At 44.8% G+C, this 13262-nt stretch overlaps 1 protein-coding gene across 1 annotated transcript; it reads right to left on the bottom strand.

Annotated features, from left to right (window-relative positions):
• Positions 1-1270: 1270 nt before the first annotated feature.
• Positions 1271-13240, bottom strand: xpo1a (exportin 1 (CRM1 homolog, yeast) a). Its single transcript, XM_026303869.1, has 25 exons — positions 12660-13240; positions 11907-12039; positions 11674-11775; positions 11000-11072; positions 10817-10878; positions 10670-10714; positions 10395-10576; positions 10047-10095; positions 9842-9961; positions 9621-9749; positions 8631-8789; positions 7059-7241; positions 6746-6884; positions 6175-6356; positions 5878-6034; positions 5530-5693; positions 5306-5440; positions 5008-5191; positions 4509-4615; positions 4064-4258; positions 3762-3930; positions 3168-3302; positions 2887-3046; positions 2624-2720; positions 1271-2115 (listed from the first exon to the last, which is right to left on the bottom strand). The coding sequence occupies exons 2-25, from the start codon at positions 12030-12032 to the stop codon at positions 1969-1971; spliced, it is 3201 nt and encodes a 1066-aa protein (XP_026159654.1). The 5' UTR covers positions 12033-12039; positions 12660-13240; the 3' UTR covers positions 1271-1968.
• Positions 13241-13262: the final 22 nt, after the last annotated feature.

A 13262-nucleotide genomic window follows, 5' to 3' on the forward strand; every position in this document is an offset into this window, starting at 1 on the left:
AGAAACAGCGTGTACACAGCTCGGGACTTTCCGGCTCGTCTCCTTCGCCCATTCGGTTTTCTTCGGTAGTCTCGCGATAACTTCCGAATGAAACGATGTTTACAACCTTTTATTTTCTCAAGGGCAACTGAGTCTTATTATTATCATATAGTTCACTTAATTGAAACTGTATTATTAACTGTATTGTTATATAATTAAATTTTGAATTGGGTAAATATAATTTATGTTCTTTTATGTTTTCGGTTTTTATGTGCATTCCTTGGTTCCTTTTTGGCTCTAATTTTACATAATGATTTGATTTAAAGTTTAAACATAGACCAACTAACAATAAATTCACCCAGAACTTAATAATGTGAATCCCTGACAACTAAAACATGTTACTAGGTGTGTTGTATTTATTGTTTGTTTTATACTGTAATTATTAACACTTTTATACTGAAAATCTTTGGGATGGGTGGTTGTAGAGGTAGGAAAATGAAAACACTTTATTTTCAGTGTCTGTTTCCCTGTTCTCCAGTGTGTTATTATCCAAATGTTTTTCACTCATTGCTTCCATCCAGTGACTGGTGACTTTCGAAGACCAGACCCACAGACCAGCAATTAGGCAAAATAAAGTTTATCTCCCAGAAACCAAACTTTATACAGAGCTAAATGTGAACAGACCTGCTTCCCTTTATTGGCACAACTGGCAGCATAGAGCTTTCATTCGGTCTACATTAATGTCACACAAAGAGAAGTACTTTGTGTTGCTAGCACATCTACCAGCTGTAGCTCTGTCTGACTGTATAGTCAGTAAATATAATAGTACAAGCAGATCTGCACTTTTGTGTTTTTTTTCATACTTCACTGTATTTGAATACATTTTTATTAAAATGCTAAGGGAACAGCTGAAAATGATCTCAGGCTAATTCTATCAAAATATTAATATGGTATGTCTGCACATCACTGGTTTCTGCTGGGGAAAGGAAAAACTGATGGTTTTCACAAACCTGCTATTTTACATTGAACTGAAGACTTTTTATATTTCAAACTTTATGTGTTTACTTATTAATAATGAACATTACAGGTTTTTTTTCTTTCTAAGCCAAAGTCAGTATTTTACATGTCACATTAGCATTTGAATAATCTTACTAAGCTGCATGCAAACAGCCGTGCAGCCCCAGAGCCCTGTGTCTCACAGTTCCCAGAGTCAAAGGCGTCTTAAAGACAACACTGTCCTGTCAGTTTCCTCGTCGAGGGCTTTGTGTAAGAAGCAGAGTCACACTGTACATTTTGTAAAAATAGCCAACTTTATATTCTCAGAGTACTAAGACAGCTTTACAAACAGGATGATATGCTCACAGCCTTCCTTCTCATCCAAATGCAGAGTGGCCCCCTGAAGCTCCGACTCACTCAGAGCCAAAGGAAAAAAAAAAACAAAACAACAAACACACCGACAAACGAAAACAGGACAACAAAGGAAGCAAGGAAGTACATGTCTACCCCTTGAGTATGGCATTCGTCCTGCACCGGAGCAACCTGTCACCTAACACCATTGCAAGTGTTCTTCATATATTACATATTAACAAGTAGGAGAAGAGGTGAATTGATGGGGTGAAGAGGCATTTAAAAACAAAACACACACTTTTTTCAACTCCATGCAGGTGTAAAGGAACTGTGTGCTCAAACATAAAGCTTTAATTCGCAAACAATCTGAAGATGTTTCACAAAAAGAACCTTGGTATAAAATAAGTTTGTAGGAAACAAAAGAACTTGCACCAGGTCTGGGAGGGTTCAGGAGCAATTCTAATTTACATATTGACATTGATTTGGTCGACGTACAACCGAGTGCTGGGGTCCTTCCTCCGGCCCCTCAATCTCTTTTCAAACACACACACGCACACGCACTTGAAAAGAAAACAATTTATCAACAGGAAGCCTCTTTGCTCTCTCTCGACCTTTGCTCAGAGTTGTTCTGTACCCGCCGCCTCAGTCGCACATCTCCTCCGGCAGCTCGTGGGGGTTGAGGATGCCGGGCACTGACATCTGGAGCTTGTGTTTCTCCTCCTGGGCTTGGCGCAGAGCCGCCTCCCTCTCCTCCAGGAACAGGTCCGTCGTGTCCTCGCCAGCAAACTCCTGCAGGACCACACAAGCAGAGGCTCACACCATGCTTTTAGAGTTTGGATCAGTCTAGACAAACTAACATTTCCACAGTGCTGCAGGTTCTACATGCCCTTCCATTTAGAAGGTCTGCAAGTCTAATTACAGCCCCTGCATTACAGGACATACAGCCATATGTTACACAAATACTGAGCTGTACTGTATATATCAGGTAAGGCCTCCTCCACAGGCTTGTTCACCATCAGGCTCTGAAATTAAACCTTCCAGTCAAAAATAGAACTTTGTACTTTTGCTTTCTGGAGCGACCAGAGGTTTGAGAGTAGACCTGATTCTGGGTACCATGGGGCTGAGCAGCACCAAAGTCTTTTACCGACCCAGCCATTTCTGCTCATGGTCTCCTCTACTTTGAGATCTGGTGTTTGTTGAACGGTCCCTTCATTTCACTACAGTTTTCTAAACCGACATGATTCCCAGTGGTGTAGTTCTACGGTGCAGCAGTTTGTCGTTTCCTGTGGACACTCACCTTGATCTGCACCAGGAAGTCCCTCAGGTGCTCCTTGAAGGCGGGGATGTCCTGATTGAGGCTGAACAGACCCGTCACAAACACCTTCACCTGAGCACTGAAGACAAGATATTCAGTCAGCACCAGTGAAAGCACAGCACGTACGAGGATAGGCAAACTACCAGCAACACCTAGACAGCCCCGTAACAAACAGGCTCTCAACAACTGGCACTACTAACTGAACACACAGCCATGGTTCACCTGCTCGGATGAAGCCAACTTACTCTTGCAGGTGGGGGAAAGCCGTCTTCAGAAGGTTGGCGATGTACTCCTGGACGTAAGCCTGGTTGCTGATGGGGCTGGCTGCGCTAAGGGCCACGCTGACCTTCCCCTCCTCCACCAGGTTGAACATGTAGGCCAAGATTGTGGCGTGCATGGTCAGACCTGCAGGCAGCCAGAGGGACTCCAGGGTTAGTCACAAAGACTTAAGTCATTTGTGTGAGTATACTTTAATCTGTGGAACACATGCACCTCCAGCCAGACGGCAGCAGGTCAGTGTGCGTACCTGCGGTGTGGGAGGTGTCGGTGACCACAGAGAAGATGTGCTGCAGGATGTCACAGAAGTACGTCTGGTAGAAGCTCTGTGCTGCTGCTTCCTCTGCAGACACGTTCTGCAGGAGCGTGTAGAGGATCTGCAGACCTGCAGGACACGAGGAGACGCTCAGACAACAATCTGCAGTTCTCACCCACAGCTCAGTGAACGTCAGGGAAAGTTTATAGGAAGAGAGGGTTTTGAGGGATTTGTTTCCTGCAGTCCAGTGGCAATTTGTGCATTACTTTCATTATGTTTATTAACACTTCTGTGTTGCAAACAGAAAAGTGTTTGTTGGACCAAAAGAAAAAATATAAAATAGATAAATATAAAAATGAAATAGAGGTTAAAAGTTTTTTTTGTCTCAAAATGTCATTTTACTGCCAGATGAGGTGCAACTTTATTTCTAAGCATCTATATCAACAGTAATACGGCTTAAAGAATGGTATATACAGTTAATATTAAATATTGATTTGTTTTTTTGCTGACTGAACACACGACTAATAAAACCGTACTCAGGGTCTCTAAATCAGTGTGAACACTGGCTGAGAAGATGTGTGTTCAGACCTGTGTCAGCCACGTTCCTCATCGTGTGCTTGAAGGCCCAGATGATGGAGTCCAGGATGAGTTTGAACTGGGCCGGGGCAATGGACAGGAAGGCTGGGAAGCACTGGGAGGTCGCCGCTTGAAGGAGGTAGAAGAAATGAGTTCTGTGTTCTGGGAATTCTTCAAAGTCCTGATGGAGCAGAGGTAGAAACCAAGAAGAAGAGAAGTCAGAGTGTGTTTACTAAAACATAACACAGTCAGTGCTTTAAGTTCAGGTGATTCTGCAGCTGTGTCCACACTGCCCAGGTACGACTCAAACACACCTTGTTGATCATGTTCAAAGTGCACTCGAAGACAGCGTCAAAGATCTTGGGGATTTCTCCGGTGATGTGGGCCCCCAACTTGTTGACAATGGTTGCCATGGTGCTGAGGACCTCGGGCTCCCTGGCAGCAGGGACGTTCCTCTGGTAGTCGATGAGCACGGCCTCCAACAGGGGGGGCACAAAGTTCTCAGCGACCTGCGGCACAGAACGACACATGAACAAGTTTACAGGTTATCCATTTTCAGTTTTAACCTGGAGTTTGTTTGTTCCCAACGAAGATCAGCAGCTCTGGACTTCAGGGACATTCACAGTTCAAGTCTTTTTTTTGTTTGTCCATATTTTGTTTCCACTTAATGATATAGTGTCGCATTTTTCCCAACTTCAGCTTTTAGTTCTCAAGCTTAGAAACATTTTTGAGAAGTAACCACATCAAGACCTGGCTCACCATCTGAGGGTCGTTGGAGCGACTGACCCAGCCTGAGATCAGCTTCAGAGTCTCCCTCTTCACCGTCCTCATACTTCTGATCAGAGGCTGCTTGGTCACCATCTCACCTGCAGAATGACAGAAGATTTTAAAGTCCATTTGGCAAAGTGTCTTCAAGAGGAACCATATGGACTGAGGACACCATGTAAAATTTAAGAAGCAATGCAGCTTGTAGGTCATTTGAAGTCCTTATAACTAACAGGAAAACCATCTCACTCCTGATGGTAGAGACAGTTACCCAGACTAAGACTCCAAACAGTCTTTCTAAATGAGTCTAAATATTGTTAATATCAATATCAAACCTAAAAGCATTGATTATTGATTAAAGGGTACGTAAACTGTTAACTGTTCTTCAGTAAGACTCTAGAACAGCTTTAAATACACTTTTCATTACAAATTACCAACATCTTCAATCTACGAGTCAAGTAGACACAGACTGTGGGAAGAATCGGGGGCTCACCATTGGTCTGGACAGCTGAGGAGATGTTTTCACTCAGACATTTGTAGACGTTGAGCATGTCCAGGTAGATGCGTCCCAGCTGGACAACGAAAGGATGGCCGACAGCTTTACAGGCTCTGACATTTGTCTTTAAGATGCTGCCCAGCTGACGAACCGTCTCCGCATCCTTTAGGATGTCCACGTTCTGCAACATCACAGGCAGCACACACCGTCAGAAGCAAGACCACAGGCTGGGCTTAAAGAGAACGTTTATAAAAACACCTGCAGCTTCCACCTGATCTGCTCATGCCATCCTCACCTTGGTGGCCTGCTGGATGATGCTGTCCCACACCTGGTTTGGCAGCAGCATGTACTTCTCTATCAGAAGCTCCTGAACTGCCTGGTCTGTCTGAGCCCCGATCATATAGCCCACTGCCTCATAAAACGTATGAACCTGTGCAGACAAAGCCCACGCTGTATATTTGTATATATTTACTATGTACAAACAAAGAAACCGTGTTGTGAGCCATGGTCGGCACCGACCTGCTGTGGCTGCAGGTCACAGATGATGGTGTTGATGTTGTTGAGGATCTCGTCGATGAACGGCATCACCTCTCCCACCTGAACCTGGACAAAATGACGCCGACACTTCTGGGCGATCTTGATGAAGGTGTCACACGCCATGTCCTGCACGCCATCATGGGTTTCTGTGCGATGAACAACACCATCAAACACTCACAGGATTCACTCCCATTTACTTTCAAGTGACACAGACTCCAGGTCTGTAGATGTAAAACGTCGTGCTTCACACAGCAGTAAACAAAGACTCAGAGACAGGCTGAAGCAGGAAGCTAAGGTCTGATCTGATCTTTGTCTTTTCCAGTTTCTCACCGTGCATGAACTCAAACAGCTTGTTGACGACGGTCTTGAGGAACTTCCAGTGGGCTCGGAGGAAGCGAGGATACTGGCCCACAATGTACATGATGTTGGACGCTATGATGGCCTTGTTGTCCTTCCCTCTCTTCTGCTCACACAAGCCAAGCAGGTCCTGAGTACACAACACACACATCCACAACCAGTTATTGCTGCTCCCAGGCCAACACATAAGTGCTGGTCTAGAGAGGAAGAGGCTCAGGCTGCTAAACTGGACTGAGCAGGAACCAGCAGCTGGTCGCTGGTGTACCCCACCTTAATGACAGTCACCAGGAACCTCTTCTCATCCTCCTCATGCATGGCGCCGCTGATGGAGCCGATGGCCCAGCAGAGCATGTTCAGGTTCCTCCATGACCACTCGGTGCCATTGACCTGGTTGTGGAGCTTCTCTGTCATGATGCGTTCAGTGTCTGCGTAGTCCAGATGGGTCAGATACACTACAGGCAGAGAGAGAGAGAGTTAAAAGCTGCACTGTAAATATTTTTGGTTGTCACAAAGTACTGACCCATCCTTCAGCAGCAAAAGGCTGATGAAGCTGCTCTGACAGCAGGTGAACAGAAAACTACAACGGTAAACCACAAGACAGTTATGATTTGTGCTCCGACATGATACAGGTGAATGATACTTTGACCAAGCATGTGTCTGTTTTTCAGCTTCTACTGAATGTTTGTTTCCTTTGAAAATGTCTCATCAAAAAGGAGTCGGTGCTGAAGGGATCCTGGAAACAAGCTGCCACTGTGCTGTCCAGGCGTAAACAGAGATGAGAGGAACAGCACGGCCATGTGTCTGACACACTGCTCATCTCCAGAGCTATGAACTAACTAACCCAGAGTCTCCCTCATATTCTTGTAGAGGTTGATGGCATCCGTGTCCTTCATGAACTCCCTGACCACCTCGCCCTGGTCGTTCTCCACCACCAGAACCTCCTCTGGTTTTGCCATGCGGCTCACCATCAGCAAACGCACCTGCAGGAAGAGGAACATGAGACTGTGCAGCAGCTTCTGATCAATCTTTCCAATGCCACACGAGCTTTCTAGTACACGTTTGTTAAATTGTAAATGTTCCATGAATCACCAAATGGTTTAAAGAGGTTGAGGCTCTCTGTGACTGAGCAGCCGAGCGTGTGCTGATGGTCCTACCTGGGAGAGAACAGGCAGGTACAGGTGTCTGCGTGGCGGGACGTCAGAAAGCAGCGGGGTGCTGGAGGTGGAGAAAGGACTCTCTCTGTAGAGCTCTGCCGCCAGGTGGTTCCAGTACTCCAAACAGATCTTGAAGATCTCAGTCTCCTCCACCTCTGACACCAGCAGCATGTAGTGCAGGGCCTGCAGTGAGGTCACATGACACTACCTTCAGTGACTACTCTGCAACATGTTTCAGTCCAAACTACTTCTACTTCCTTAAGTTTCTTTGTCACATTTAATAGAAGTTCTAACTTGTGATAAAGTGGCTTCTGGTCAAATGTTGGGTCAGTGGGTGAAACAGATGATACACACTACATGCTAATAATTAATGTACACATCACTCATTTTGCCTGTCTCCGTCTCTATCAGCCTATAGATAAAAAATAAAGATAAAAATATAGTTTGACCACGCCCATATATGCAGGCACCTGGTTAACAGTGATGTGAGCACAAGTGAGTTCACTGAACCTTTTTTTAATCAATATGTGCAATACTCAATACACTGGGACATCCAAATACAGAATATGACATAAAGCTGGTATAAGTACAGTCCAGAGTCCCACCTCTGGTCTGGTTAATAAATAGGTAACCCCGATCTATTGTGTGTACCAGGCACACAATATATTTACATTAATTCATGGTGAGGCAGAGTGAGGCAGCAGAGAGATATAGAATGAAAAGTAAAAGACAAGGGCAGTTTTGTTAAACAAGTAATCCAAACATTAATCTTAATTTGAATCAAGTCCACAGCCATGGTTCTTTTATTGCGAATGTATATGACAAACTTTTACCCCTCAGATCCTCAACAGTCCAGAAGTCAGAATGCAGCTGGCTGATTCAGTGTAATGTTGCATAACAACATCAAGAACAAGTGGGAGACGACTGAGCGACTGCTTTGCAATTTATGCAAAACAGCAGGTAACCTCAGACCAACCATCACAAAACTCCGCTCAAGTTTAATCTGGACGAGAACGAGTCACATGACGTACTGAGCCGGAATGTGATTTAGAGATAACTGCAGTACTGGGCTCTGCATGAACAGAACCGGACCAATGCAGGACTGCGGTACAATCTCCTTTAGGTTTAGTTTTCAGGATTTTATTGTATTTTATTTCTAACCTTCTTATCTGGAGCGTTGTTGCGATTTTTAGAACTAAGCTGCAACTTGCTGCTGAGAGTATTTGCTCTCTAACCACAACAAACATCACACATTCTCTTCTAGGTGAAACTGTTGTCTGCTGCATCGTCTCCTCAGTCTCCTCCTGAACCAAGGACATGCCTGCACTTCTGGAAATGGACAAACAGCCACAGGAAATGTGCCTTCCCCTGTCATCTGTCCTAAATCTGTCATTGCAGAGATGTAAACAGGACCCCACAGCAGAGGAGATGCCAGGACAGACGGAAGAAACACAGGAGGTGGAAAAGTCTCCAGATGAGTGTTTGTTTACAGACACACCAACAAGCCACCTCTCTGTGTGATTAACAAACCCTTGGGTTGAGAGGAAATCACACCCGTTTCTACCCTCCTACCTCCATGAGCGTCTCTCGCAGGTTTGGCCGTTTCTCGACGAGCTGCCCATGTTCTTTGAGGAAGGTGCAGAGGAACAGGCTGAGGTTCTGGATAAAGTTCTGCTCGTCGTCCTTCCCGTTGGAGTAGGCCACCCTGATGTTAGTGTTCAAAGGCAGCATCTGACCAAACAACAAAACATTATCAAACAAACATTTTTTTAGGCTCCAGCTTTTTTTTGGCTATAATTACATCCACAGTGTTTTGTTTGTCTCAGCCGACCACCCAAGAAAATCATCAGTCAACAAGCCTGTAAACCCCTTTTGTCAAACTACTGTTCTCCAGCTTTGGGCTCACAACTGAAATTATTCTGACCAAGAAATACAAAAAAAAAAAAAAAAAAAAAATCTTGGTAGCTTTGCTTTTCTGGTTATTAAAAACATTAAATTCTTATTCTGTGACCTGAGAAATGTGAAGGAAAAAGAATTAACCTACAGATGCAATAAACTTTTGACTTCTGTCCAGTGTGTAAAAACGGTTTCATTCTGGAAAGTCAATGGGACCAAAACTGCTGCTGTGACTCTAAAACAACTCTAACAAACTACACAAAGTGTTTCACTCATGCTTGAATTGCCCCTGTGGTTTTTCATGGTGTGGTCCAATCACAACTGTTGAAAACACAAGCACCACTGTGGCCACAGATGTGCTATTTGTGTCTGTTGGTAAAAGCAGTGAACAAAAGGAAACTGCTTACTCTGTTAGTGTAGTGTGTGCGTATAATAATGAGAAGCTGATGGCACATCAGGTCTGCAGACTTCAGGCAGGCAGGCAGGCAGGCAGGCAGGCAGGCAGGCAGGTGTGTGTGTGTGTGTGTGTGTGTGTGTGTGTGTGTGTGTGTGTGTGTGGGCTGACAAACTGTGTGGTTTGTGTGTAACAGCACAGTTGGCATTTGTACAGGTATAATTATACTGTCTGCAGGTACATTAGGCACCTCTCAGCATGACTCTGTGTACCTGCTTGAGCTGGCACATGGTGAGGGTGAACAGGCTGACAAACTGCTCCTCGTACTGGCTGACGCTCACGCCGGCGATCTCCGTCAAACATTTCAGCGTCACGTTGCGAAACATGGGCACGTTCAAGAACTGAAACACAAAAAAACGGACAGTTTAATTGTCGCGTCTCGATCATGAGTCAGTACTCGGGACAGCTTTAGAATTTTTTTTTTTTTTTTTACCTTGTAGACCAAAGTGCTGATGAGTTTGGTCTCAAAGATGTAACCTAAAGGAATCCAGTTCAGAAAGCGCAGGAGAGTCTCCAGTGTGGCGTGCACCAGTGGAGCATTCTGGGAGTTTTCCTACACAGAATGAAAACAGATGGTATTATTCACCAAACATCTGGGACTAAGGCTAAGAACTGGTCTGGGGTCAGCACCGTCTTACCATCACAAACTGGCACAGCTGGAATATTTGGGAGAACTCATTGCACATGCTGGAAAAGAGAAGTGGTATTAGTGAAGGTACAGTCATGTGTTACTGTAACATCAGTTTCAGTTACTCCATAGGAAAGTACAAAATGTATTCTCAGGAACTTAAAAGATGAAACAGGAAAATGTGCACTTAAAACAACAACGCTCATTTTATTTTGTTTTTTCCCCCCAAACAACATATCACTTGGAATGATTTGGGTATTTTACAGCCCAAACTGCTGACAGGACCCAGTGACAGGTCCAAACACAGCTGTGAAACACACCCTAGGCCACACAGAGGACATGGTGTTTGATCACTTACCTGTCCTTGAGGTGCTTGGCCTTCACCTGGGTCATCTGACCACTGGAGAAGTCAAAAACCTCCTCGCTGAGCAGTTTGAGGATGATCATGTTGTTCTGACAGAGGCTCTCGCTGGTCCGACTCGCACCCACGATATCACTAATGAAGGTGGGCCAGTGTTTGGGCCATTCCTGCTTCAGGATCTAAACCAGTGCAGAGATGGAAGAGCTGTGTGTTATCGGCCTCATCACTTTGTACCAAGTGTAGCTGTGCTGGTACTACACACATTTATTTACCTGTACAAGGATCATGTTGAGTTTTGATATGTACACGCCGTCTTTCTGCAAATGAACAGAAACAGTAATATCAGTATTGAGCAGCACTAAGATCGGTCACATTACAGGAACAGTTAAAACAACAGCCTCATATTAAAGGAACTTCACCTCCATGTTTGCAGGATCAGAAGAAGTCTTGATAATCAGCCCAACAACATATTTCTTGATCCCTGGAAACAAAATCATGTGCTTTAGAGAAGCTAAACTACATTTTCCTGATAAGCGACACACCTCACACAGAATAATTTTATAAGAATTGTGATCGATCTAACGTCATCAGACTGACTTTACCTTCACACTGATTTCTTGGGAGAATCTTCCAACGTGTTTTGATGACAGCCTCCAGAATCTGCAGTGCATAATACTGACAGGAAAGTCGAGATGTATTAGTGCTAATCAATAACAAATTAAAATGGCTACCACACTGTAAAGCATTTGCACTCTGAGGCCTCCCTGTGCATGTATAACAGCAGCTCGCAATGTATATGTAGGCACGGACCACACATGAATAAATATGTTCATGCATGCAGATAATGTCCTTGTACATACAATAGGTTAGATCTGAACCTAACCAAACAGGTGTATTATGTTCTGTTAACCGTACATTAGTCTCAGAGTAGCTAAGCATTAATCTCTACTAGCATCACTACCTGATGTCTGTACTAGATGGGAAGAACAACAGATGGTTACCATGAGCAGTAAAATCTGCCCAAACTAATAAACTCAACAGCAACAACAGGTGAAACTCAAAAACTGCAGCAGAAAATCAAACATCAATGAAATGATGATGCATCTTTAAAAGAATGGAGCAATACTTTCCCACCCCCCCAGAGTGTCTTATGTGGATGGACTGATAAAACCTCATGTTATTACATTGGCTCTGAGAGATCGTCAACAAGCAGCTGATGGGAGCTCATAGTCTTTTCTTTCTGCTCATGTCTCTCATGTGTGCATTTGGTACCTACTTTAGTTTTCATGTTCTGAGAGAACTCTAGGATGGTGTCGACCCTCGTCCAGGCGTCTGGGTGGTCCTTCAGGTTGGTGAGCACTTCCTGGGCCACTCGTTGCTACAAGAGATTAAAAAAAAAAAAAAAACTTCACTGTGGAGAAATGAAAATGCTGAAACTCTTGTACATTTTCTGGCCACCAACATCCGTTCTGTATTATAATGACTACAGACAGAAGCAGGGGTCCTCACCTGGGATCCAATGTCATGGTACATGGAGTTGACAACATTGTCCAACAGGTTGATGTCCAGTTTCTGACTGAAGTCCAGCAGCTGTCTGGCTGGGTGATCGGCCAACATCGTCATTTCTGCTGGCATAGAGCTCCTGAGGAGTGGGGAGGACAAACTAAACGTCAACCACAGCGGCACGGCATCAGTAACACATGTACTACTGATCCACACAAATACCTGCAGGTAGAGAGCAAAGTAAACGCGCTAAGGACTTAAGGTTTGAGTATCAACGTTTATTCTTTAGGTTTTAAATAGTACAGCACAAATGTGGATGAATTACAAACATGTCTGATTATTTCCCAGTTAGTTACACACGAGCTATTCGTGTGTCCAGGAAGCCTGAAGCATGGTAGCATGGTCCAAACGTGACACCCACGGAGAGAAACCGTTAGCGGTGAAATAAGTAACGACGCCCCCACCTGGCCGACAGGGTGCTCGGGCTGCAGTCACCACGACCCGAACGATCGACCTGTTTTGCGACTATTGAGAGCGATCAAAACACGTTAGCAATAGTGGAAAACAGGCTGAGATGCCAGTCCCCCCCCCCCCCGGGTACACGATGCTTTGTGCCATGTTGGTTTATTGTACCAGTCCCCCCCCCCCCAAGAGAAAACCAAAAACCACCGCAACACTTTTAAAGTGAACGGATGCTAACGTTAGCCCAGACAGGGTAAGTTATATTAGTTAAAGCTAACTGGGTTTAACTTAACTTACCTGGTTTGTCCTGTCCGCTCGTTGAAGCGAGTCCTGGCTACCTGACGTGACTTGCAGCTGAGTACCGAAATATTAATCCCCTCCAAAATGCGCAGCGTTATCTCATGGCACACCGCTAGCTAGCCCAAAGCTACTGTTAGCGACACCAACTGTTAGCACTGCTTTAAAAATACCGTAACGAGTCTGGTGCTGTATTAAAGCCCTCGACAGTCTAGCCCAGTCTACGGTTTCTTGTCTTCAGCCAGTCGGAAACATTTCTTTCTTTTATCTCTCGGTGATCACGGGCTCTCACCAGGCTAGCAGCTAGCTACTTAGCGTGCTAATGGAAAAGTCAATGATGATTCAGGTCTCCTGGCTAATGTAACGTCAGGCTAAGCTAACAGCACAGATTCACGGAGCCGTATTCCGGGTCATAATCACGAAGTGAAAGAGTCTAGTTTTTTATTTCTGCTTCTATTCGCACACACTGTTGGAGAGCAGAGATGTTTTAATGCGTGCAAGTGTGCTCTTCCTGTAAGCTCATGCTTCCAACCACGGACCGGTTGAAACCGGTTGAGACCGGGATAGTCTTTCTCGGTGTTTCGGCCCGCCGCGCGCGCCGCG

This window comes from Mastacembelus armatus, chromosome 1, assembly GCF_900324485.2.
Source record: "Mastacembelus armatus chromosome 1, fMasArm1.2, whole genome shotgun sequence".
NCBI classification, from domain to species: domain Eukaryota; kingdom Metazoa; phylum Chordata; class Actinopteri; order Synbranchiformes; family Mastacembelidae; genus Mastacembelus; species Mastacembelus armatus.

Excerpts from the sequence above, each read along its gene's own strand:
- xpo1a (XM_026303869.1), bottom strand. The coding sequence starts at position 12,032 with ATGCCAGCAGAAATGACGATGTTGGCCGATCACCCAGCCAGACAGCTG. Across the intron at positions 10,715-10,816 it reads CTGATCCTGCAAACATGGAG|AAAGACGGCGTGTACATATC; the intron begins GTGAAGTTCCTT and ends GTTCATTTGCAG. Across the intron at positions 8,790-9,620 it reads CCATGTGCCAGCTCAAGCAG|ATGCTGCCTTTGAACACTAA; the intron begins GTACACAGAGTC and ends TTGTTTGGTCAG.